We start from the raw sequence: 25,569 nt of genomic DNA, 5'->3' as shown, positions 1-25,569 counted from the left end.
ATCACTTCCTTGTTGTTCTGAGTTTTTAGTTTTTATACTGATTTTATCCTATGACCTTCAGAGGCATTTCTTCCAATTTGACTGTCAAACAAGCCCCAGCCATAAAGCAAATTTGGAACTAGTGAGACTCATTGTTTACAAATGCCTTACTTCCTGAAGACAATAGTGAATTTGGCATATGGGTCAGATTCTGAATATTGCAGTTTTGTCTCTGTAACAAGATACAATTTGAAATCAAAGTCAAATTAACAAATAATTACCATAAAAATGTAATTTTCTTATTATCCAAGAGATAATTAAAGGTATTTCTAGATTTACAGCAGTGTAAAACAGGGCCTTATCTCCGATAAAGAAGAGAATCAGTATAGGTATGTTATTAAAGTCTAACTGCTGGGAATTATAAGGCAGGCTGTGTATGACAAAGAGTAAAGACTTCACAGTGAAAGAGCTCTTGGTCTGTACCCTGGCTCTGTCAATTTCCAGCATAGACAGCCTTGGCCAAACTGTTTTTCAGAGAGCTAAATACCCATGTGAAATACCCTAGCACAGTGTCTGACACGTAGTAGGCATTTTGAAAACATAGTTTTTTTTTCTTTTTAAATTTTTTTTCTTTCATTTGGGGAAGTAATTTCATAAATGCTGGTCAACTATTTGGGAGTGGTCAGTTTAATCTTGGATTAATGAGAATTCTAAATGTGTCAGAGAGAAGTAACCGCACCTGAACAACTTTCATTGAGAGTGCTCAGCAAAAGTTCTTGATTTACTGACATGGCTGTGTGCAAAGATTTGGGTATAAATATAATACAAGTCATGGCATTTGATGGTTCATGACTTTGAAACAAAATTCATTGACCTTCATTGGCTGCCCACATTTATTCCTTCCCATATTTCTAAATACTACTAATACACTAATTCTCTGCTACATACCTAAGCATTTGGATTCATCTTTGACTCTGGTGGAACAAAGGGTCATGAAAAATGGGATTTAATTTTGTTGAGGAATGTTTATTGTGTTTTTATTTGCCTTACTTATGTTGGGTGCAGAAGATTTAAAGAGAGGAAACACTCAGTATTTACCTGTAAGAAATTATAGCCTAGTAAGTGAATCAGGCACAAAAACCAAATGAGGACAGTTAAATGTGATAAGTGCTAAGAATTTAAATACAAACAAAGTCTTGTTGAACTACCGAGGGGAAGAAATGGCTCCTCTTGAGGATATCATGGAAAGCATCACAGAGAAAGTGCTATTTGAAATGTATCTTAAAGAATGAATGAGAGTTGAGGAGGTAGAGGGGTGGAGAGGTCACTCTAAGCATGTAAAGTTTAAAGAAGATTCCAGAACTTAGTTCCTACTCTCTAGATTTATCACTAGGTGTTTGTGGGGAAGTCATGGGAGATGAGATCTGAAAATGATACAATCTGCTGTAAGGGTGTGAACTCTTGAGTTTTCTGCTAATAAGTTTGGGTAGTTTGCAGATTTTTTTGAACACTGAAAGGAATAAATATATCATGCTAGCATCAGAATTTGCTTCCCCCTTCCCTTTAAACAAACAGATGGCTCTATTTGAGTATTTTTCATTTTTTTCTGACTTATGAACTACCTGTAATAGTGTTTTTAGTATTTAGTATTTACTTTAGTAGTAGTGATACGAATTATATAAAATTATTGCTATTTAACCATTCTGACCTACAAAAGCATCAGTTTCATATGGTTCAGACTGTATATTATGACAATAATACCTAAACTTTTAAAATCATTTTAATGTTTTATGCAGTTGATAATAAAATATGCTACTTAGTACTTTTTAAAAATTATAGAATATATTATGATTGTATCATAAAGTTTAATATTGTTTATACTCATAAAATAATTGTTAATCCCTTCTTATTTAAAAATAGAACACCTTGTTTTTTAAAATACTATTAAATTATATAATGAAAAACATAATTTCTTTTCAAATTTTCAATGATACTATATCATGTTGCTCCAGGGAAAAATGAATGTTAACATGTTCATATATCATCAATAGTGGACAAAAAGCAGTTTTCATAACCTCGTTTCTGAAATGGCTGGAACTTATTTAGAATCTCAATAAAATTGTTTTTGTAAAATGTTCATGATTTTTAATAAATAAAGAAATAAAATTTATCTGTAGACATTTCTCCAAACGCAAGATGAGAAAGGGTCTCCTGGTTTCTGGTTCCTTTGTGATGTATTCCATGTGAGGCAGGCCAGTTTTCTTAACTACAAGCCCATTTAGTGTAACCTCATCTACTCACATCTTCCAAGAGTTTCATTTACTTTTCTCTTGAAAATTAGTCATCCTAAATCCACATAGATAAATGAAATAGTCCCTTCATAGTCCATAATTTCTTCCCTTGAAAATGGTGTCCTAAGTTTATTTTCTGCGTCTTCTCAAGTCTGCCATAATTACAACTGAGCAAAAGTTACATGTTGATGGCTATTTCTGAGTTTTATCAAAGAGACTTTGAAAACCTCCTACTTGTGTAACTAAATTTAAATCCTAGCTAAGGAATTTTAATTCTGTTCAGACTTCCATCTATGGGAATCAAAGAAAACGTCAAGAGAACAAAACAAAGACAAGAAAAAGCTACTTCACAGAACAAATGGTATTAACTTTCAACTAAATTTTATCGAATGGCTGCTATGTTTACAGAAGATTCTTGGCTTTGAAAGGAAAAAAATCTGTTTTAAAAAAGTAAATATTCAATTCCTAAATATATTTTATGTCCTGATGAACAAGAGCTCTATGTATTAGATTGGCTTCCCCATGAGAAAGCTTGAGGCTGAGATAAGGATTTGGAGGAGGGGGATTTATTTGGGAGGTGTTCCCAGAAGGAAGTAATGAGGGATTAAGGAAGTTGAGACATGAAAAGAGCCACCAATAAGGATAAATTATTGAGGTGAATGCCAGGAGCACCTGGGGATTTCTCTGGGCTATTTGAAGAAAGGTACTGAATCCTTTCAGAATTTCCCTACTGAGTCAGCATTTCTGTGTCTGCCACAATCTACCACCGTTGAGTAGGAAAAATAGTTGAAAGTTACATTGGCAGATAGGAAGATGTTGCAGCAATTTTAAGCTGTGAAGAGTAGATGGAAAAAAAGGGTAGATGGAAGAAAATCTTACAGAAGAGCAAATGTGTTGCTTTGTAGAGAGGAATACTGTGATGGCTGAGGGAATAATCTTTATAAATTCCTATTCACATTTAGAATTTAGCTCACTGCAAATTCTTGCTAATTCTCATTGCTCTACCCTCACAGGCTCACTCTTTTCTGCACCCTAACCATAGAAATCATGAGGAAAGACCCAGAGACAAAGGTTTTTGTTATAATGATTTATATCTGATTTTCATATTCTTTTACTATATGTCTGAGGAAAGAAAGTTGTTATATCTCTTGGCTTTCCAGTACCTTTACTTCTGAAATAGATTAGATGGTTTCTAGGGTCTCTTTTAGGCCCAGAATTAGTTATGATTTGCATCTTCTAAACATGCTCAGTCAATCCGTCTTGCCTCCAGCATCTTCCTTCTCTAAGCCATGTGTGCACAGTTGTGTGCAGAGGGAAATAGAATGGGTTTAGAAGGTTACTGCAGATCATTGCCTGTTCCCATAGAATCTCCTCTCTTAATCTGTTAAATGTCTGAGGTTCTATTACATTGTATTCTTTGAGTTAAAGTATATTTTCAGAAATATACTTTAACACATAGTAAGTGTAAAATATTCAATATGTAAATAAACTGGGAACAGTAGATACTATAGTAATAGAAATTTGAAATCTAAGCCTGGGAGCAGTGGCTCATGCCTATAATCCCAGCACTTTGGGAGGCTGAGATAGGAGGACTGCTTGAGGCCAGAAGTTTAAGACCAGCCTAGTCAACAGAGCAAGATCCCATCTCTAAAAATAAAAATTAAAATAAGAAATAAATTCCAAAGGTGATTATAAAGAACAGTTACCTAATTAGATTATCATCAGATTGACAAATTGGGTTCAAAGTGGCAAAATTAAAATATTGGCAAGATCATGACCAAAATATAACCAGTAATACATTTGATAACGCTTTCTACTGCAAAAAATAATAAGAATGTATACGTATGGGGGCCTTCCATTGTAGCTATCCTCATTGATGAAGAAAATAAGTTATTTTTGGATTAGTTTACAATTTCTCTGATGCCTCAAACTCAACTCTTTCTTTTCTTTTTTGTTTTTTGAGATGGAGTTTCACTCTTGTTACCCAGGCTGGAGTGCAATGGCGTGATCTTGGCTCACCGCAACCTCTGCCTCCTGGGTTCAGGCAATTCTCCTGCCTCAGCCTCCTGAGTAGCTGGGATTACAGGCATGCGCCACCACGCCCAGCTAATTTTTTTGTTTTTTTAGTAGAGACGGGGTTTCACCATGTTGACCAGGATGGTCTCAATCTCTTGACCTCGTGATCCTCCCGCCTTGGCCTCCCAAAATGTCAACTCTTTCAATGATCAGTTCTTGTGATGTAAAGGCAAATACTGAATTGATACTACTTAGAAGTGAAATGTCATTTCCTTAAAAAATTTTTTTTGTTTCTAAAATATCTATGTTTTCCAAATCATAGAAAAATTTTTCCTCATTTCTTTCACTAGTATGTTGACCAATAAGTGAAGGAACTTCTAAGCTCAAAAGGCTTAAAGAGACTGGAATACATTATTTAGCATTATACTTTGTAAACACATACCCAGTTGAACAACTATGTAGAGAAAGAGGGGCTGTTAAACATTCTCTGCTTCCAAACACTCTAAGCCAGGACACAAGGAAAAGCAACAATGACTCCACCCCTCTATCAGACAAGGCCCATATTCAGTGTGTAGGTAATTTCCAGGATCATTCACAAAAACTCAAGGGAAATGTGACAGGTATAGCACATAGTTTTGATGATTTTCTAGTTCAATTATAACATGGCATTTTCATGTTGTTTATCCTTCTGTAATAGATATATAATTTATTATTCAGTAATAAAATTAAGATTTTAATATGGTTCAGGATTTTAAAGATTACCATCAACTAAAACAGTTTTTCTTTTGGTGAGGAAGTTGATATGTATAGAAGGTAAGTCAGTTTTTCCCATATTACAAAGATAGTGGTAGAGCCAAGACTAGAAATGAGGTTTCTGACTTCTAATGACTTTGTTGATTAGAAAAAACTTCATCATGGTAGATGGTGAAGTAAAGGCTAAGTGCTGTCCCTGCATATAGTTCTTAGTGAGTAGCAGTGGTGTGCTAAGGATAAGGTCGTGAAGCTTCTTTCCTGGCTTAATAGTTCTTGGGGCAATTATGCAGAGCCTAGATTAATAAATGATGTTTCTAGGAGGAATATTTTTATCACTGATATTATTTAGAATTGTGGGCACATGGCTATTAGTTTTAAAATTCTTTATAGGCAATGTATCCTAATATGGATGACTCCTACTACCATGTCATTGGTGTGCCACAGATGAACAGTACACTGATAATGTCCATTTAAATTCCAATACAATGTGTTGGGAGCTTAACTGCTGCTGTTTATTATATGATATTTAGATCAGAAGAACTCTGATGATAGAATGGAAATGGCTTTGAGCACGTACCCAGAGTTCATTATATAGTTAATTTCCCTAGAGGTGTTAATGTTCAGTTTTTGGTCTATAAATTCTTTGCTTTTTACAAGCTCATTGTTTTATGTATCCTAATACTATGTTAAATACTTTTTTGGGATTGAATAAACATAATTTTTTTTAACTTGGTCTCTATTGATTCATTGAATGTTTGTTACTTTGGTTATAAAAGCAGAACTTGGCAAGTCATATGACTCAATTTGGTAGATCACTCACTCTTAGCAAACAAACTGTGCCAAACATAAGTCCACTTTAAAGTTGACAGAGGTTCAGTTCTGTACCAATGGAAATCAGAAGTTAGCTAAGAGTACAAGAAGCATGCTGACTGGCTGGTGCAGGGTAAGCAGGATACATAAAAAGCTCCTGTAGAACATCCGGGAAGGTCAGTGATAGCATCTGCCTAGAGTCAAACCTTGGAGCTTCAGTGCCTATTCACCATGAGTGGGTGCCCATTTTTAGGAAATAACTTTGGGTGAGTATTTACCTTTATTCTGAGTGGGTTTAGGCTCTTAGAAGCATCCAGTGTGAGCATTTTAATTTCTGAATTTAAGGAGCATTGAAAACTGTCACCTTTATTCCTTTGTCTAACAATCTACTCTAAAGAAAATTTGCAATGAGAATTTTAATCATCCATATCATTAGTTAGCTGCATTTTCTAATGCACTATTTTTTTCTCTTGATTTATTAAATTTGCAGATATGCTTCAAAAAATCTCCCTTTAGAAGGCAGTGAAGAAGACAAATCACAAACTGGTGGGAATAGAGCCAGTAAAGGAGGTCTTATCTATGGGAACTACCTGCATGTAAGTGGAGGGTCCTTACGGGGTTTGGTGTCCATTGCTAGGCACTCAATTCTGCCAAGTGACTTTTTAATGATTTTGTTTCTTGGATTTTTTTTTTCTCAGTCACCAATCGTTTTCTAGACCTAGGGATATCCCTCTTCACAAACATTTTTACATTTTCACCTTTCTTTAGGATAATTCAAGAGACTTATAGGAGAAAATTCACCCCCAGTGGAAGCAAAAAACAGAGAATTTGGAATCTGGGCAGAGGCGTATACATGATAAGATACACTGTGAATGATTTGCAGACATTGGGCAACTTGTATAAATAAGACCTGGTTAATAAATGCCAGCCTAGATAACTGCCAATGCATCTTGAAAAAATTCTCTTTTAAATCTCTTATAATAGAGTAGAAATGTTAAAGGCACATGGATAATTTTCTTGAAATCTTTAACATATAAAGAGGGATGTTAACAAGCAAGGTAATTGGAGATTATTCTGGGCCAAGTTTCAGCCTGGTTCGTCTTCTATTTTTTTTTAAGAAGCAAAATGATTAGAGTCCTTGATGGATGATAAAGAATGTTAAGATGTTCCTTGAATAGGCTCTTCAGAGGAATAAAAGAATGGGAAATGCATAGTCAGCTCAGCAAGTTTTGAAACTTTCATCATATTCATTTCATGAGAAGGGATATGACTTCTCAAAGAGCATAATAGGATGTATTATGATCAAATCCTACCAAATAAAAATTTTCTGAGAAGAATAAAAATCACAAATTCAATTCACTCTTTGTGATGAGATTCATTGTTTAAAAGAAAACAGATTGGTTTCTGAGCATTTTGGGTTTGGAGGTACACTTTTCATTTTCATATTCTACTTCTTTACTAAAGCTGATAAAAACAAAGTTCTGCAATTTCAGACAGGCTTTTTACTTTTCATTTCAAGTTGGAAAAAGTTTTGAATGCACAAGAACTGCAAAGTGAAATAAAAGGAAATAAAATCCATGATGAACATCTTTTTATTATAACTCATCAAGGTAAGTTGCACAAAGGGTTTGGGCAGTAACTATTCCACAGGCATTTCTCATTGATAATGAAGAAAGTTACAATTTTTAAACTATAAAGTGATGAAAGATCATCGAATTAACTCTGTTAGAAATGTTTGAGAATATTTTGCTGCCAGATAAATTCTCGTAGGACCTATATAAGGATTTAAATAGCCATCTTTATGCTACCCCACTGCTAACTGGGTGAAGTAGGACTTTAGCTTTGTTCTTAACTCCAAGGGGACTTTCTGCCTCTTGGAATTTTGCAAGTGAAGATGTTACTGTTTCTTACCTTAGAATACTAGAAAACTATTTTCAAGATTATTGAAATTTATGGTGAATTGACATAATCCTGTAACAATCTGGTAATAAACAAAAACATGAACCAAAAATGTGTGTTTATGCTTTCCAGATTTCTATAATAATTTCTGGGCAGTGGTTTTTTTAGCCTATGTATCCATGACTTTACAAATTTAGGAGGTCTTGAATTCTGAAATTATGCACACATTTCCATGAATATTATCTTACAGAGGTCTGTGGCCCCAAAATATTAGTAACATTGACTAAGCTTTTCGGTGCCACTATACTGTCCTCTGAATGACTGGAGCCCGATCACTCCTGCCTGCCGGTGCCCCACATCTAGGTGTGTTTCCCTGCCTTACCAGTTCTCTGTGTTCTTTTCCAAATGGGTGCTTTCCAAACCGATTGACTAAATTAATAAACTTTTTTGAGTAAAGAAATTAAAAGTAAAAAAATTGGCTTAATGTGTCAGTTCTCCAGTTTTCATGTTTATATTTTAATTCGGGGCTTATGCCAATGAAAATCAATAAGAGAAGAATCATTGTATGGTAGCATAAATTAGGAATTTCAAAATTGTTTAGAATCTCAATTCTATTTTAAATTGCGTGACTTTGGTCAAGCTGCTTAGATCATAGGACTTCCATTTACTCATATGTAAAATGGAGAGAATTGCTGATGCTCTCACTTACAGTTTCTATGAAGATAAATGAGATAATGCATATTAAGCACTTAGCCCGAGGTATAGGATGTAATAAACATGCCACAAATGGTAGCTATCATTATTTTATAAAAACATTTTTCTTCTATTTTTTAGTTATAATATGTATCCAGTGGTTAAAAAGCTATACCTTTTTAACATAGGGTTAAAAAGATACACATAAACTGAACAATAAATACTCAGTTGTTCTTTGCTCAAATATAAAAATTAGGTCCCCCAAAATCTCCTTAAACATAACATAAAGTTATAATTGAATTCTCTTAGCATCGAAACAAGACCTTTATCCATATGATAGAGCCAAATAGTATGCACTGAAGATCTCTAAGATTATTGATTTCCTATGCTGATCTAATTATTACATTGTCTATTTAATGTATTCATAAAATAATCACCCAGTGTTTACTTTCTGCCTAACAGCATGCTAGGTACTGAAGAAAAATGGATGAATATGAGCAATTCCTTAGTTTTTAGTGGCATGGAATACTATGGGAAGGACAAGCCAAAGGGAGAACCATTTATATTTGCTATGAATCATCTGGTAACACAAAGGACTCAAAATGTCTCTCCATGTCTATCATACTGCTTTAAGTCTTAATGTTTTGAAGCGTAGGTTTCCAACTGTAGATGGGTAACTGATCATTTTACAAATGAATCAACTGAAGTTAAATAAAATGGTTTTGCCCCAATTGACATAACCACTAACTTCAAATAGATTGATTCCAACTATGCTTCTTCCAATATGTCATTATTATATCACTTCTCTTTAATGCCAATGTCATTGTTTGACAGCCCCTAGTAAAAGGAGAGAACAAACTTAATCTTTCAACAGAAAAACTTTGGCAGGATTCAGGTTTAAACAAATAAACTTTGGACTCATGGAAATTTCAAGAGACGATCTATTGGATAATGTGGACTCAATTTCAACAAAGCTGCCCCTGGGAATTAGCTGTGACAGTCATATGAAGCTTTGCCATTTTCATTTTACAACAAACATCTGGCCATTTTCCCATATGTCCCAAGTCTATGAGTTGCTAGGATTTTCACAAATGAAACAAACAGACAAAATGCTGCATTTTAAGTAACTTAGCTTTGTATTTTCAAGTTCTTAAAATCCTACAGTCTTTCATTTAGGTTAGGAAATACTGATTTCTCAGTCTGTGGTTGAAGTTGATTATCACTCTGCTTCCTCACATACTTCCAGCTTTCACAGAGGAAGCTAAATTAGGCTATGTGCTATATCCTCAAAGCCCTAAAAAATGCATTTGCTGAGAGTAATTACTGATAATGGATATGAAGCATTAGGTAACATGCCTAGCATATTAAAACATTTGATAAAAGGAGGCTGTTTCAACTTTAACACTAACATTTATTTCTGGCATACAATGGGATATTTACATTGACTGATTTTAAGGTAATATTTTAATTTCTCCTTCAATATGATAACCATATTTTTCATATAATAGTGATCAAAAAGACTCCCATAACTTTCCAATTCACAAATGATTTCCTTATTACAGCTTATGAACTCTGGTTTAAGCAAATCCTCTGGGAATTGGATTCTGTTCGAGAGATCTTTCAGAATGGCCATGTAAGTTCTTATGTCACAATGTTGGTTTCACATATAGTTTTGGAAGATTTGGAAAGTATTATGAATGAGAGAAAAACATTAACACCAAATTGCAACCTTACTGCTTAATGTTAAAAACAAACAAACTTTTCTGAATCAATGAGGAGTTCAGTCATGTTTCCCATTGCTACTCCAGAATTACATGTGACTTTAAGGTTCCTTTCAAATTCCATTTTCAAGCCCCTTGTTTAGAACTCATTTCCACCCACCAAGATATTAGAAATGATGGGGGATTCCCATAGGGATCCTTTAATGAAGAGGTACTAGGGTTGTATTTCTAGTGGAATATTAGCTGCAGGAAGATGGGAGCAATAATGAAGAAACTGAAAAAGAAAGAGAAGGAGGCAGTAGAGAAAAAGTAGCGGGAGGAAGAAAAAGAGGAAGAAAAGGGGGAAAGGGTGAATGGGGAAGAAAAGGACAGGAGGGCAAAGAGTGAGAGGAGAGGAGGGAAAGCTTCCAGAGTTTGAGCTACACTTCATCTCCCACCCCGCTTCCTCTTGCCATGGCCTCTGAGAATCCTGCCTTGGGTCCTCTACCTCTGATACCCTGCTCCAAGAAGGGCTAGGAGCAAGAGCACACACATACAGATGGGACTTTTCCTGCATCTGTGAATCCACTTTCCATCCACGTCAGGGGCAACTTTGGCCCTCAGTAAAGAGTAGATGGTCCACATGTTGTTTAATCCTCACCAAGAATTTCCTGTGTTATCTTGAACTCTCTTCTTTGAAACAAAACTAAAAGAGAGACTTGTTTTGAAATCAGTGGGGGGTTGTAGTCTAGAATTTACTTTTATCTTGCTTCTATATAATTTTCTATAGTCAAAGAAAGAAAAAAATCCATATTTCGCAGAAATTCCTTGCACATAATTCAGAATTGTTATTAGTTCAACATATACTCTTGGCAAATTTTGTTTCAAAGTTCTCTTTTAAAACAAAATTCGAGACGAAATTAATGGGAATGCAGTGTCATTGTCTATTTTGTATTTTCTAGAGGTGAGCGTTGCTAACTCAGTGTTTCATTTCTTAACCATCAGGTCAGAGATGAAAGGAACATGCTTAAGGTTGTTTCTCGGATGCACCGAGTGGTGGTGATCCTTAAACTGTTGGTGCAGCAGTTTTCCGTTCTCGAGACGATGACAGCCTTGGACTTCAATGACTTCAGGTGTGTACCTCCAGCATTTTAAAAAATGTGATGAAGTTCACTTTCTCATTTCAGCAGGGTAAAAGGAGCAGGTGTGTGTTGTGTGCCAGGAGGAGCCTGTCTTACTAACACTTTGTCACCATATGGACTTCAATCACAAAGCATTTGAGAAGTTATTAAAATTATTTTATTATTCATTTTTACATGTAATTATAACATGATTAATTAATTTAAATTCATCACTGTGTGTCCTGTGTTTCTCCAAAAAAAATTTTAGGCAACTTCGCACATTGACTAAAATACATGTAGTTACATTTGAAAAATACAAAAACTAAAAACAGGAGTGATATATACAGAAGCACGTCAATCAAAGTAGAAGTTATGGATTAAACCATAACATTTAGCTACACATTTCAAGGTAATACCATATAGATAGCTTTTTTCTTACCAAAATATGAGAAGAAAAAATTTTAAGAACCTTTCATTGGATGTAGGATGTAGTAAGCAATGTCCAGAATATGGCTGACAAAGGAAAAGTAGGGTTCGTGGTGAATTTAAAATGTTAAAGTCTTAGCAGCAACAAAATGAAACACATTTACAAGGCTGTAATATGGGGAGTGGGAGTAATAACATTTTTTGATATTTGATGATGTTTAAGTAGCTCATTTTTCTGATTTCAATAACAGTCAAATCACAGGTCTAACACTAGACAGTTGTGTGCATTGCTCTTGATATCCAGGAGAGTAAAACTGAGTATCTCTTACAGTAGAATAAACCATTACGGTGATTGATAATCTGAAGTCTTTTCTCTTCTCTTCTCTCCCCTCCCCCTGACTCCTCTCCTCTCCTCTCTGCTCTCTCTTCTCTTCTCTTTGCCTTGCCTTACCTTCCCCCATTTAATCTCAAAGAGAGCACTTATCTTCAGCATCAGGCTTCCAGAGTTTGCAATTTCGACTATTAGAAAACAAGATAGGTGTTCTTCAGAACATGAGAGTCCCTTATAACAGAAGACATTATCGTGATAACTTCAAAGGAGATGATAATGAGCTGCTACTTAAGTCTGAGCAAGAAACGACACTTCTGCAATTAGTGGAGGTATGGGCTCACATACAGTTTCTAAAATTTAAATCAATACATCTTCTTAATTTAGCTTTTGCTAAGTCGGAATTTTAAAAATGTATCAAAATTGAGTTACATTCATTGGATGTAAGGCTAGAAAAAATTAATAAAAATACTTAAATCTGTTCATTCATGTTACTAAAATGTTGAAAATGTCAAGGACCCTGCTGAGAACTCAGAAATGCTTATGTAATCAATTATATGTTAAATATTTAATAACCTCATCATCTCAATAAAACAATTCCTTAAACATCCACTAAGTAACACTTAATTAGCTGATTTTTAGACTGAATATGATTATTTAGTGAGCTGTATTATTTTAAAAATATTCCGTAATTGAAAATTTCCAGTTATTTAGCATTTTTCTGAGCTGAACTAAATTACTAAGAATATACACCACAGAAAATTTTCCCTTCATATCCAAATTCCCTAAAGGTGCATAAGTAGCCTTCAGGAATTATTATTTTTTCTTCAAAAATAGATTATTATTATTACTATTTTTGTATTTTTAGTAGAGACAGGGTTTTACCGTATTAGTCAGGATGGATGACCTCAATCTCATGACCTTGTGTTCCACCCACCTTGGCCTCCCAAAGTGCTGGGATTACAGGCGTGAGCCACCACGCCCAGCCCAAAAACAGATTATTAAACAAAGCTTGTATTGACTTGGTTTCCATTACAAAACCTTTTATTCTGTGAATTTACTTTTACTGTGTTGAATTACATTCCGCTCATGAATCCCCTGGGTATTGTAAATGTGGATTTAGGTTAATGTATTTTATATAATGCCAAATAATGGCATGTAAGAATAGGGAGAAAAATAGTTACAAAACTAATTTCAGATTTATAATAAGTATGGGTTAAATGAGGACCCACAGAGGTACATGAATTTAGTTTTATTTCTAGATTGAAAAATATTTTAAAATCTCAAAGTAATTGCATGGATGGCTTATTTTAAAGTTGCTCAGTATACAGAGCCCGTGAATTTAGAAGCGATCATATCTTACACATGTCATAATTTCTTCAGCTCCTAAGACATAAAGTAAATTGAGAATAAACCAGAGATATCAGTAAAAGAATTATTAGGAATATATTCTTTATATATGTTTAGATAGAACATATGTTTAGATATGTTTATAGATTTCTAGAAGACAGTTGGAATTTCTGTAATCACATATCTCTTAAGAAGTAAAGAGTAAACATTATTGACAGTTTGCTATAAAAATTAAGAAAATTGAATACATTATTGCATAAATGAAGAAATTGAAGAGAAACAAAATTTACAAATAAAACTTGTAGCGTATGTTTCTGGAAACCATGAAGATGTCTTGTTTCAAGTTTATATATGTCAGTTACAATGCATTTTACATAGTTTAAATTTGATCATGTACTCACTTAAAAAATGTTTATTTAAGGCATGGCTGGAAAGAACCCCAGGTTTAGAGCCGGATGGATTTAACTTCTGGGGAAAGTTAGAAAAAAATATCATCAAAGGCCTAGAAGAGGAATTCATAAGGATTCAGGTATTTAATACAGAAATATTCCAAATTTTATTTTAATTATTTTTGTATTTTTAGCCTTTCATTCTCTTCATATTCTTTTCCTTTCACAAATGTATTTTCTTGGACGGTATTACATGATTGATTTAACTCTCTTTCTGTGGGATAAATATTATACTAAAATAAGACCTTCATTGCAAGGGAGAATTTTGTCTATGATAAGTAGCTGAAATTAATATTACTTTTTCATTTCCATTGAAAATTCTATATTAGGACCAATTCTAAACAGAACTAGGCATACAATGGACTAACCAACTAAATCTCTTTAGCCCTGTAACTTTGCTTTTGCTTTTGTATATTTACTGGGTGCTTTCTGGCAGCTCTCAGACAATGTCAATTTTCTTTTACTTAAAAGATACTACTGATTGCTCATTGCCCTAATCTTACATATCTCTCATCCTCTTTGTGTGACTAAATTTCTGGGAAGAGTTGTTTATATTCTACATCTTGGGAGGCTGCATCAGGTAGTGCTTAAAGCATAGACTTTAAAGTCACAGTACTTGGGTTCTAGTTCTACTTCCACTTCTTAACAACTATGTGACAGGGAACAAGTGACTGCACCTCTATTTGTCTATCTTTCAGCATTGGCAAAATAGAAAAATAAGAATATCTAACTTTTAAGACTATTTTGAACAGGAAATTAAATATTTGTAAAGTGTTGAGAACGGAAGTTAAAATAATTACTGCTCTCCCATCTAGTCCTCAGCTTACTTCAAGCTGTCTTCCTGTACTGTCATTCTCAAGTGCCTTCATGTACATAAATCCCATGGCCATTTTATTTATTTATTTATTTATTTATTTATTTTGAAATGAAGTCTCGCTCTGTTGCCCAGGCTGGAGTGAAGTGGTGAAATCTCAGCTCACTGCAACTTCTGCCTATCGGGTTCAAGTAATTCTCCTGCCTCAGCCTCCCAAGTAGCTGGAATAACAGGACCCTGCCACCATGTCCAGCTAATTTTTGTATGTTTAGTAGGGTCGGGGTTTTGCCATGTTGGTCAGGCTGGTCTTGAACTCCTGACCTCAGGTGATCTACCCGCCTGGGACTCCCATTGTGCTGGGATTACAGGTGTGAGCCACCATGCCCCTCCCCATGGCCATTTTAAATTTTAACTTAGTTGACCTCACAGAATCATTCAGTGCTAATGACTACACTTATTCTTTCTTGAACATTCTTTTCTCTTGGATTTAGCACACACCATTATGTTTGCTTCTAATTCTGTGGCCCTTATCTCTCTGTCTCTTTTATTTGCTCTTATTTCTCTCTCAGACCAATAAATGGTAGAGTTTTGTAGTGCATTGGCTTAGATCCTTTTTGTTCTATCTCTACACTCTTTTTGTTTTTTTTGAGACAGAGTCTCGCTCTGTCATCCCCAGGCTGGAGTGCAATAGCATGATCTTGGCTCCCTACAACCTCCGGCTCCTGGCTCAAGCAATTCTTCTACTAAGCCTCCCGAGTAGCTGGGACTACAGGCATGTGCCACCATGCCTGGCTAATTTTTTGTATTTTTAGTAGAGATGGGTTTTACCATGTTAGATAGGATGGTCTTGATCTCCTGACCTTGTGATCTGCCCACCTCAGTGTCCCAAAGTGCTGGGATTACAGGCATGAGCCACTGAGTCCGGCCTCTCTACATTCTTTCATTAGATGAGGTTATTTACACCCACTGCTTCAATATCTACTTAGCTGCCATAATTCTCAAACATTTAGCTCTGGTTTATATATCCCCTTAGATTTCAGAACATGTATATAATACCTTACTTGATATTTCCTCCTGGTCATCTCAAAAACACACCAATAGAATCAAACTTGAACATTTCCCCTTCCATCCACTCTTGTACCAACATTGTCTTCCCTGAAAAAAGAATTTTTTCTCCTGTAATCCATCTAGGTTGTCCTCAGACTCCTATCAATCAGTGATCCTTGGCTCTGCCCTCTTCTTTCACCACTTCTTCAAGCTATCATCAAGTCCTACCAGTGTTACCTATTTAGTTCTCAAATATCCTTTAATCTACCACTACCACTTAAGTACAACCTGCTATCGCTTTTCACCTGGACTATAATAATCTCTGAACTGTCCTTCCAATATGCCTCTATTTCAACTTAGTCTTCACATTGCAGTCTGAATAATCTTTTCAGAATGCAAATCTGATCACATCTCCCATTTGTGTAAAGCCTTTGATGTCACCCCATTGTTTTTAGAATTAAGATTATAGCCTTAATGTGGTCTATAAGGCCTTTCATGATCTTATATCCATGTGGTCAAAGCCATACTGTTTATTAGCTAAGTTTCGTTCTTTGGATTTATCATCAAGGAGTCCTTTTATGTGTTCTTCTCTGGGCTTGGAATATTCTTCCCATTTTTAAGATCTTGGCTAAAGGAAAATTTCATTAGGAAGGTCTTTCCTAAACTTCTAATTACTTAGAGTTATGACACCAATACTGCTTCTGCATAGTATAGTTTATGGTTATAATTTAATGCCTGGGTGATTAATTGTTCAATGTCTTATTCCTACCAGATAATACCTGTATAATGTCAGGACACTCAATTTTTGCTCACAGTTTCATATCTATCATTTAAACTTAAATAAAAGAACAGAAATCATTTAAACTTAAATAAAAGGATAGAATCATTGAGTGTGTGAAAGATTCCTTCTCATAAGACATAATTTCCAAATAGTAATATTAGATGACACAGGAAATATTGAAAGCACATAATTTCTACAACCACAAGTCTCTTTCTTATAAGCAAAGCTTTCTAAAGTATCAATCTATTCTCTCTCTTGGGATTATTAATGCCATATTTTTCCTAAAGGCTAAGGAAGAGTCTGAAGAAAAAGAGGAACAGGTGGCTGAATTTCAGAAGCACAAAGAGGTGCTACTGTCCTTATTTGATGAGAAACGTCATGAACATTTTCTTAGAAGAGGTAGGTATTTTTAATTTATGAATCTTTTCCCTGGAATGTGTGAATATGAGATCAAGCTTTAATTTTATAAGACTATCAAGCCTTAATTGGGGGATATAGAATGAAAATTGGATACCTATGTAACAATCCTGCACTATCTGCACATGTACCCCAGAACTTTTAATTAACGTATAATTCAAAAAAAAAAAAAAGAAAATTGATATTCTACTGATAGGAACAAAAATTGAGCAAATTTTCTGGTGAAAAACCTGTTTTAACAGGTTTCTATGCTCAGATTATTTCAAAAACATTAGAAAAAATATGTATAGTCTATGCCAGATATAAGGGATATCAAGATCAATTGCATGTAGTTTCTCAAGTAGTTCACAGCCTAATGGCGACAGAAATGAAGACAATTGTAATAACAAACACTGTGGTAGAGGTAAGATAAGGAAGGAATAGCTACTGTAAGAGCAAGTGTTGATGTCGCCCTATTGTTTTAGGATTAAGATAAAATCTTTAATGTGGTCTATAAGGCCTTTTATGATCTCATATTCATGTGGTCCAGTCTTACTAATTTTCTTTTATTAGCTAAATTTAGTTGTTTGGATTTATCACCAAGGAGTCTTTTTATGTGTTCTTCTCTGGACTTGGAATGTTCTTACATTCCAGTTACATGGAATGTTCCTGCCCTGTTTCTCTCTTCCTCGCTCTTTTGCGTGTGGGTGAGTTCTTTCATCCGAATCTGCCTGGTTGACCAGGAGACCAGGAAAAGCATACATTTAGACTTTCGGCACAATTGGTACTGAGCCATTAGTTCCTGAAATTTACTGAGCAGTAAAATCAGTACTTTCATTTCTAAACTTTTGTGTTCATTTTGACTTAGAACTTTTATTGTAAAGCATGTCAAACCTTTTTGGAAATGGGCAGGATAAATGCAAAAGTTCACTTTTATAACACAAATACAAAACATAGCAACATATGAAATTGTATTAAATTTTATAGGCTTAAAGGTTGTTAGCTTCAGTTTTCTTTAAAAAAAAAAAAAAACCCTCAGTAAAGAATAGCAAAACCTTGTTATCCTGTGGCAAGGAGACAGCCTTTCATTAGAGCACACATATATGATTTTACATAATTGTGCTCATTAAAACCAAGCAAACTAATTTCAAGTGAATTAGTGAAAGTTACTTTCAAATGATGCTTATAATGTATCACTACTTTTTTGAAATGAAAGACACATAATATTTTACTTAGAAAATGCATTTTATTATGAAAGTTAAATATTTTCTAGAAAAATCAGGTTTTCTTAAGATGCTAATTGAAGGTTTTGAGAATTTAAAATACGTACATTTTTAGTTTGTTTTTTAAAACCCAAAGTTAAAATTGTATTTCAAGGGATAGGTTTACAAATTCAAGCTGAAGGATAAAAAATGTAAACTAACTTATATTGTTTTCTAAATACATGTAATACATTAAATTTTTTTAAGATGACGATGCCAAATTAATATAAATTTGCCTTAAGGGACCTAACAAATTATCATTTGCTATGTATTGTGCAGGTGAAAGACGGCTGTCATACAGAGCACTTCAGGGAGCGTTGATGATATATTTTTACAGGTAAAGCAAATCGGAAGAGAGACTGAAGTTAAAATTGAAGAGTGCATATGAATTACATACCCAGTATAAAGCCTAAAACTTACAATCATAGTTTAATGCAGTAATTAATTTTTGAAGAAAACTTGGAAAATAGTAATGAAGTTTTATGAGCCCTTTTTTTTCCCTTTTAAATAGTAAAGGCATAACTTTTTCCCTAAACAGGGTTAAATGGGGTTAAACACCCCACAAATTAATCAAATAACCCTTTTAACTGAATTCTGCAAAGCATTATGTAACCCTAACTGACTTAAATGGCCGAAGTTTACTGTCTCTCAGAGATTCACTCATGAAATGTGTTCTATCATTAAACAATGTTGTAAGGTTATTCCTGTTTAGTAAAATAAAAAACTCATGAAGGGAAAATAACTTGTAAACTGCACTACTTGCAGTTTCAATTAAATTGCTTTCGCTGTCTAAAATGTTTCAAGTATTCCTTAAATATTGACTCAATCCTACTCTATTGTATAAAGGTCTCATCCTCAGGGTTCCTGAATTAAATGTGTCAGAACAATAAATATCACACCAGTAAAAAAATACTTATATTCACAGGCTGTCTTACTGCTGTGTATTTATTTAATTTTTAAAATCTGAAGTCTTTCTTCAAAATGGCAACATAAACAAAATCTTTTGATTCTTTTCCTAAATTAGAGTAAATGCCAGTCAGGCTTATGTGTCCTAACTAGGAAATATACTGAAAAAGCTGAAGAAACAGATGTAAAAAGAAAAACAAAGAGATGAAAAGAAATAAAAAGTGGTCTTTCCTTTTGTGTTTTAATATCTTTTCCTAGAGGGTTTGACTACTGTTGGCTGGGAAAGCTGATATAGTGCACCTGTCTCTCTTTTAATAAGAAGTGTTAGGTGTGACTCTGGGGGATTACTTCATGTATATTACATGGAATTTTCTAGACTTCGAATAAACACTGCAAGTTGAGTAATATTATTTCATCTTTGAGATGAAGAAACTGAGACTGAGAGAATAAGCCAAAGCTGCCACAGCTCCTCAGTAGCAAAGTTGACATTGTTTCCAGGGCCAACTGATTGCAAAACTCACGCTCCTCTTAACACATTCGATTTACTTGAATATTTTCTTCTTTTCTTCCTTTAGGGAAGAGCCTAGATTCCAGGTTCCTTTTCAGTTGCTTACTTATCTTATGGACATAGACTCACTCATGACCAAATGGAGATGTAAGTCCTTCCTGCTTACCCCATGCTGCTGCCCCACGTGCTGCTCTGTGCTCTTTATCTTGGTCTTTTGCATGTCCTCTTGCCTGCCTTCTCTCTTCCTCCCTCCTTTGTGTATGGGTGTGTTCTTTCTTACAAATCAGCTTGGCCATCACTCTCTCCCGGGGCAACTTATCCATATGCACACTAGGCACAGTACGTAGGGCCCACAGAACTTTTGCGGACTCATGAAAATGTTTTATTTTAAAATCTGAAGAAAAAAATAAACTTTAGGTCAAAACAAATGTTTTATAAGAGTAATATATTTGACATTATGCCAATGCAGTTTTAAATTTTTAATTTTAATAGGTTTTTTTTTTAATGAAGGACCCCCATAAAGGCAAAGGTGGCACAGGGTCATGAGTCATATTATGGTCCTGGTCTCTAATATTGGGTGCATGGGCTAAATGTAATGAAGGATGGAGTGAAATGCATGTAGCCTGAGGCAAGTGGAGCGCTAGGCAACCTCACAGTCTCATCTGGCTCTCACATATGAGCCTTCCATATGGCCAAGTGTTAGTTGTCAGCATTTTCTCAGAAGCAATGATCATTACCAACCCCTTGTTGTTAGAACATTGTGAAACTAATGGAGGAAAAATATCCATGGAGTGAATTTGTGTGTTTGCCTAGATAACCATGTGTGCATGGTGCACAGAATGCTGGGCAGCAAAGCTGGCACCGGTGGTTCCTCAGGCTATCACTACCTGCGCTCAACCGTGAGGTAGGTGGGGAAATCCTCCTTTCTCCCTGGTGACAGTCACCAACAGTTTGTTTCTCCACCTATACATTTATTATAAAAAAAAAGACATTTTATTTGCTCCTGTCTGAAACTAACAACACGTTTTCAGTTAGATTATATTCCAATTGAGTCTTTTGGAGGTAATTTTATAAAATTCTTAATTATAAAACTTCACCGTTTTGATCCTCTATGAAAAGGGATATGGTACCAATGTCTGCATGACATGTCAGGGCACAAAGGGTTTAACAGGCTTACATCCAGGCAGAAAGTCTTCAACTCATTTTGGCTCAAGTTTTGACTAGAGTAAAACATTTATTATTAATTCTGCTAATGTCTTCCTGGCTAGATAAATGACGCAGTTAAAATAGCTCGTTTTCTGACATGACTGTATTTTGGATTATAAAACGATTTCCATCTAATCCAAAGAGTGCCCTTTTAGAGTGTTTAGAAGGAAAGAGATAACATTTATTGAGGAGTTAAAATATGCTAGAGAGGTTTCTAAGGCATGTACATTCCTATTTTGATACTCAAAATATCACAGATAAATGGACAAAAGGATATATATGGAAACTGGGAAACTTCTATGGTCCCTTGAAAAAGAAGAATCAATTCAAGAATACATTAGACATTTAACTTTAGTCCCTCCCCAAATCTTTACAGTACATTACTTTCATCCCTACTGTTATTACCATATTGGCTGATTTCTAAAATATGCAGTTTCAAATTTTCATTATTCTTATACATTTTCACTTTCCCTGGAAATAAATTCTGTAATCACAAAACAGTCAATAGCTGCCTGTACCACATGAGCACAAACCTCGGTGGGTGGTGGGAATAAACACAAACAACATTTCCCGTGTGTTGTCTCATTTTTAAAAAGAACTGACTGAAAGGAAGGACTGATGTTTTCATTTTACAGAGTTACAAACTGGGGCATTGAAGTTTAAACAACTTGTCAAAGGTCTTTGAATTGTAGGTGACAGATCCAGAATTTGAACCCAGATTTATTTGACTTCAAAGGCAAAGGTTCCTCCTCCATAAAACCACAACAGTTAAAATTGGTGACTAACAACACGAAAGCAATTTTAATGTTAAAATCACTCTATAGACATTTTTTACTAGTCTTAAGATGGCATTTCAATGTATTAATCCCTTCAGAGAAGTTATTTGGCAGCTACTTTTCACTTGGAAATATTTCCAAATGAGTATCTAAGAACTCTGTGTGCTTTAAATTTATTACCCTGTACACCATCTTTTAGAAGCAGGAAATGAGAACACATCCTTGCCTTTATGAAGGTATCAGCAATACAACTCTCAGATTTCATATGAACCACACTGGCCTAAAACACATAGTACTGTTTATGGGCATAAACTTTGCAAATGGAATAAAACTAGTACTACATAATACCTAATATAATGTAAGATATATACAACATACCATGTATATTATAATATTGAATACTAATTATTATGGAAAATAGCTGAGAAAGAAATTTCCTAATTGAAATTTTACATATTTCATGTCAACCAATGTAACACATCTTCATGTATGTGTTTTTCCAGTGATAGGTACAAGGTGTTTGTAGATTTATTTAATCTCTCAACATACCTGGTTCCCCGCCACTGGATACCAAAGATGAATCCAATAATTCACAAATTTCTATATACAGCTGAATACTGTGATAGCTCCTACTTCAGCAGTGATGAATCAGATTAAAGTCATCTGCAAAACTGATGAAGAATACCGGTTTCTCAGTCTATTTTTTATTTTCTGCGAACTTTCATATAGTTTTAATAAATGTATATAAATAGTATTCAGCACCACAGTGCTCTCATTTAATTCTGGAAATAATTACCTTTGTTTGTGATGAGACTAAGCATTAAGAAGAGAAATGATTCATTTCAACAGTAACACTGTACATAGAGTGTTTTCCTATTAAAAATTCAATTTCCCCTGAGACTTAATGTAACTCCTTAATATAATCATTATCTCATTGTTTCATATTTTATAAACTTATAAACTTCAGCTATTTCAAATATTTTATGCAGTAAACTATGTCATTCTGTACAAAGACTTTCAAACAAAATTTAAAAAATAATAAAGCATTTGTCTTTCTTCCTGAATTGTTTTTGAAACATTAATTGTCTTTGTTTGGAATCTTAATGACCAAGACAGAAATCTATCTGAAGTTTGTCTAGAGGAGATATAGTAGAGAATTACTAGGTTGGAGAATTCAAATGAACAGTGGCCAAAAAGCCTTAAAAGAGGAGCATGGAAACTCTCATGCCGCCGGACTGGGTTCAGTTCCTGGAGTGCTATATTCCTGGAACTCTCAGAGGATCTCTTCTGTCTCATCTCCTCTTTTCTGTGGGTGTTGGCTTTATTCTTCCCTGTAGTAGAACGGTTCCTGTCTCAGGCTGAGTCCCAGTTTCCAGCACCACTGAACTCACACAGGGAGAAGCTTCTCTTTTTCCCAGCTCCCATGCCTGTGTTCTGGGAGGTGGAGTGAACTCCAATGCATGTAGAACTGAGGTTGGTGCAAGCAGCAGTTCCATCGAAGAAGATGCGACACAGACTAAACAGTGACCCACTTCATTTCTAATAAAACATATTAATTAGACTAAGAGTTTAGATTAGACATGAGTTTTAGTCTTCTTTTTCTAGCTTGGCCAGGTTATTGGCAAACTTAAATTTTTGTTACAGGAGGAAGTACATAATATTATTTAAAAAGTCTAAACTGTATGTCAACCTTGACCTAGAGTGATTATCACTAGCAAGCAGCAAGTTTTTTTTTAAAATAAGGATCATATGATCTAGTTTGTCTCAAAATTACATATCATTGCTTTTGCCTCCATGACTGTTGTGTGTTCACGTATGTGTATATGCACAGTATCTGATGGTGGCTAAGCTGACATTATACAGAGGCAAATCGCATGGTGGCTAAAAGGTGCTCGCTTTGAAATCAACAAGTTCGAGGGCAAATTCTGGCCCTGCAAACGTATTAACTATCTGGTGCAATCACAAGTTGAAGGTAATTTCCTATCTTTCTGGGGATAAAAGTACTTGTTTTATAAACTTTGCTGCTTCTCAGGAAAAAAATATGTTAATAGATATTTTTTTATCTATTAACATATAGTTTTATCACCAAAGTGCCTTAGAATATTGGTGTAAATGGCATTTGTCAATGTTTATCATTCTTTTAACAGACTGTTAGGATTCTCCAAAGGGACAGAACTAATAGGATAAATGTATATATGAAGGGAAGTTTATTAAGGAATATTGACTCACACAATCACAAGGTGAAGTCCCATGACAGGTCTGCAAGCTGAGAAGCCATGGAGCCAGTCTGAGTCCCAAAACCTCAAAAATAGGGAAGCCAATAGTGTATTCTTCAGTCTGTGGATGAATGCCTCAGAGCCCCTGGAGAATCTCTGGTATAATTCCAAACGTCCAAAATCTGAAGAACTTGGGAGTCTGATGTTGCAGGGCAGGAAGCATCCAGCATGGAAGAAAGATGGAGGACACACGACTCAGCAGGTCTGTTCTTTCCATGCTTGCTTTCATGCTGGCAGGTGATTAGACTGTGCTCACCCAGGCTGAGGGTGGGTCTGCCTCTCCCAGTCCACTGACTCAAATGTTAATCTCCTTTGGCAACACCCTTACAAACATATCCAGGAACAATACTTTGCATCCTTCAATCCAATCAAGTTAACACTCAATATTAATCATTGCAAGTCCATTCCTTGTCAACTTGAACCCACACACATCTCCCGAAATTATACATAATCTTCAAATAAAGGCAATAAGGTCATAATTATACCTAACACAAAACAGCTATCTTTGTACAAATGGCAGTGTACCAATCCCCAACCCAAATGCTATTACATAACGTTAACAATGCTTAAATGATGATAGGAAGTCAATAAATCTTACGTCACATCATAAAGGAAAACAAAAGGAAATAATTTGAATATATTTTCTTAGTACAAGTTTTTATATGTGCAAACATGTTCTCAACAAAATAAGGAGGAAATACTCGTGACAATTAGCCTCCTTGTTTCTGCAACTGGTCACATAGCTGAAGCTGGTATCAGTGACTACTTTATTCTACTACCATTCCTTATTCTCTTTGCCTTCAGCAAGCACCTCAGGAGGTAGCAATTTTTTACCTGGTGAAGTGACCCAAACCTTTATTCCTGAAGGGTCTGGGCCATTTGTAGTCTGCCAGGATAGGGCTGTTATAGTTTCCCATCGACATTTATCACAGGCATGGCAATACTGAGACACACCCTAAAGGATCTCCTGTGTCCCATGCATACTCTTCGTTACCTCTATTGTGGAATAGTAGACTGATTTCATCTTGACAGTCTGGGTCAGTCACCCCAGCCAACACCATAACTCCCTTCTTAGCCTGTTATATTAGTCTGTTTTTATGCTGCTAATAAAGACATACCCCAGACTGGATAATTCATAAAGGAAAGAGGCTTAATGGACTCACAGTTCTGCATGGTTGGGGAGGCCTCACAATCATGGTGGAAGGCAAAGGAGAAGCAAAACCACATCTCACATGGCAGCAGGCAAGAGAGCTTGTGCAGGGGAACTCCCATTTGTAAAACCATCGGATCTCACGAGACTTAATTCACTGCCATGAGAATAGTATGGGGGAGACTACCCTCATGATTCAAATCTCCACCTGGCCCTGCCCTTGACACGTGGGGATTATTACAATTCAAGGTGAGACATGGTGGGGAGACACAGCTAAAGCATCTCATAGACTATACAGTCATATTTAGTTCTTTACACCTGTATTTCTTGGTGTGACTACGCTAGAATTGCAAGAGTTTTATCAAAGGATGTATCAGTCATTCTTAATGTAAATATCAAAATAATTTAGACTGCAAGTTCCCACCCTTGCCCAGCCACACTTGCCTCTAATGCTGATGAGCCACTTTATAATTTTTAAATGGGTTAGGAAATCACTGTAAGGTTGGCTAATTTAGTATGAACTTTGAGAACTTTGTGAAACCGTATCCAGAAACATATTGATGACTTTTATTATGACTTCTAATTATTATGTGAGGACTTCAAGTCGTTTGTTATGGCTGGGCAAGAGCATA

General features: G+C 35.1%; 1 protein-coding gene across 1 annotated transcript; it reads left to right on the top strand.

Annotated features, from left to right (window-relative positions):
* Positions 1-6,023: 6,023 nt before the first annotated feature.
* On the top strand, positions 6,024-22,575 carry TDO2 (tryptophan 2,3-dioxygenase). The gene is made up of 12 exons (XM_002745296.7): positions 6,024-6,115; positions 6,340-6,445; positions 7,369-7,459; positions 10,004-10,074; positions 11,147-11,274; positions 12,162-12,348; positions 13,788-13,895; positions 16,745-16,856; positions 18,395-18,452; positions 19,597-19,676; positions 20,343-20,433; positions 22,015-22,575. The coding sequence occupies exons 1-12, from the start codon at positions 6,081-6,083 to the stop codon at positions 22,166-22,168; spliced, it is 1,221 nt and encodes a 406-aa protein (XP_002745342.1). The 5' UTR covers positions 6,024-6,080; the 3' UTR covers positions 22,169-22,575.
* The last annotated feature ends 2,994 nt before the right edge of the window (positions 22,576-25,569 follow it).

This window comes from Callithrix jacchus, chromosome 3, assembly GCF_049354715.1.
Source record: "Callithrix jacchus isolate 240 chromosome 3, calJac240_pri, whole genome shotgun sequence".
NCBI classification, from domain to species: domain Eukaryota; kingdom Metazoa; phylum Chordata; class Mammalia; order Primates; family Cebidae; genus Callithrix; species Callithrix jacchus.
This window is presented reverse-complemented; position numbering and strand designations above follow the sequence as displayed.

Excerpts from the sequence above, each read along its gene's own strand:
- TDO2 (XM_002745296.7), top strand. The coding sequence starts at position 6,081 with ATGAGTGGGTGCCCATTTTTAGGAAATAACTTTGG. Across the intron at positions 11,275-12,161 it reads TTGGACTTCAATGACTTCAG|AGAGCACTTATCTTCAGCAT; the intron begins GTGTGTACCTCC and ends TTAATCTCAAAG. Across the intron at positions 19,677-20,342 it reads ACTCATGACCAAATGGAGAT|ATAACCATGTGTGCATGGTG; the intron begins GTAAGTCCTTCC and ends GTGTTTGCCTAG.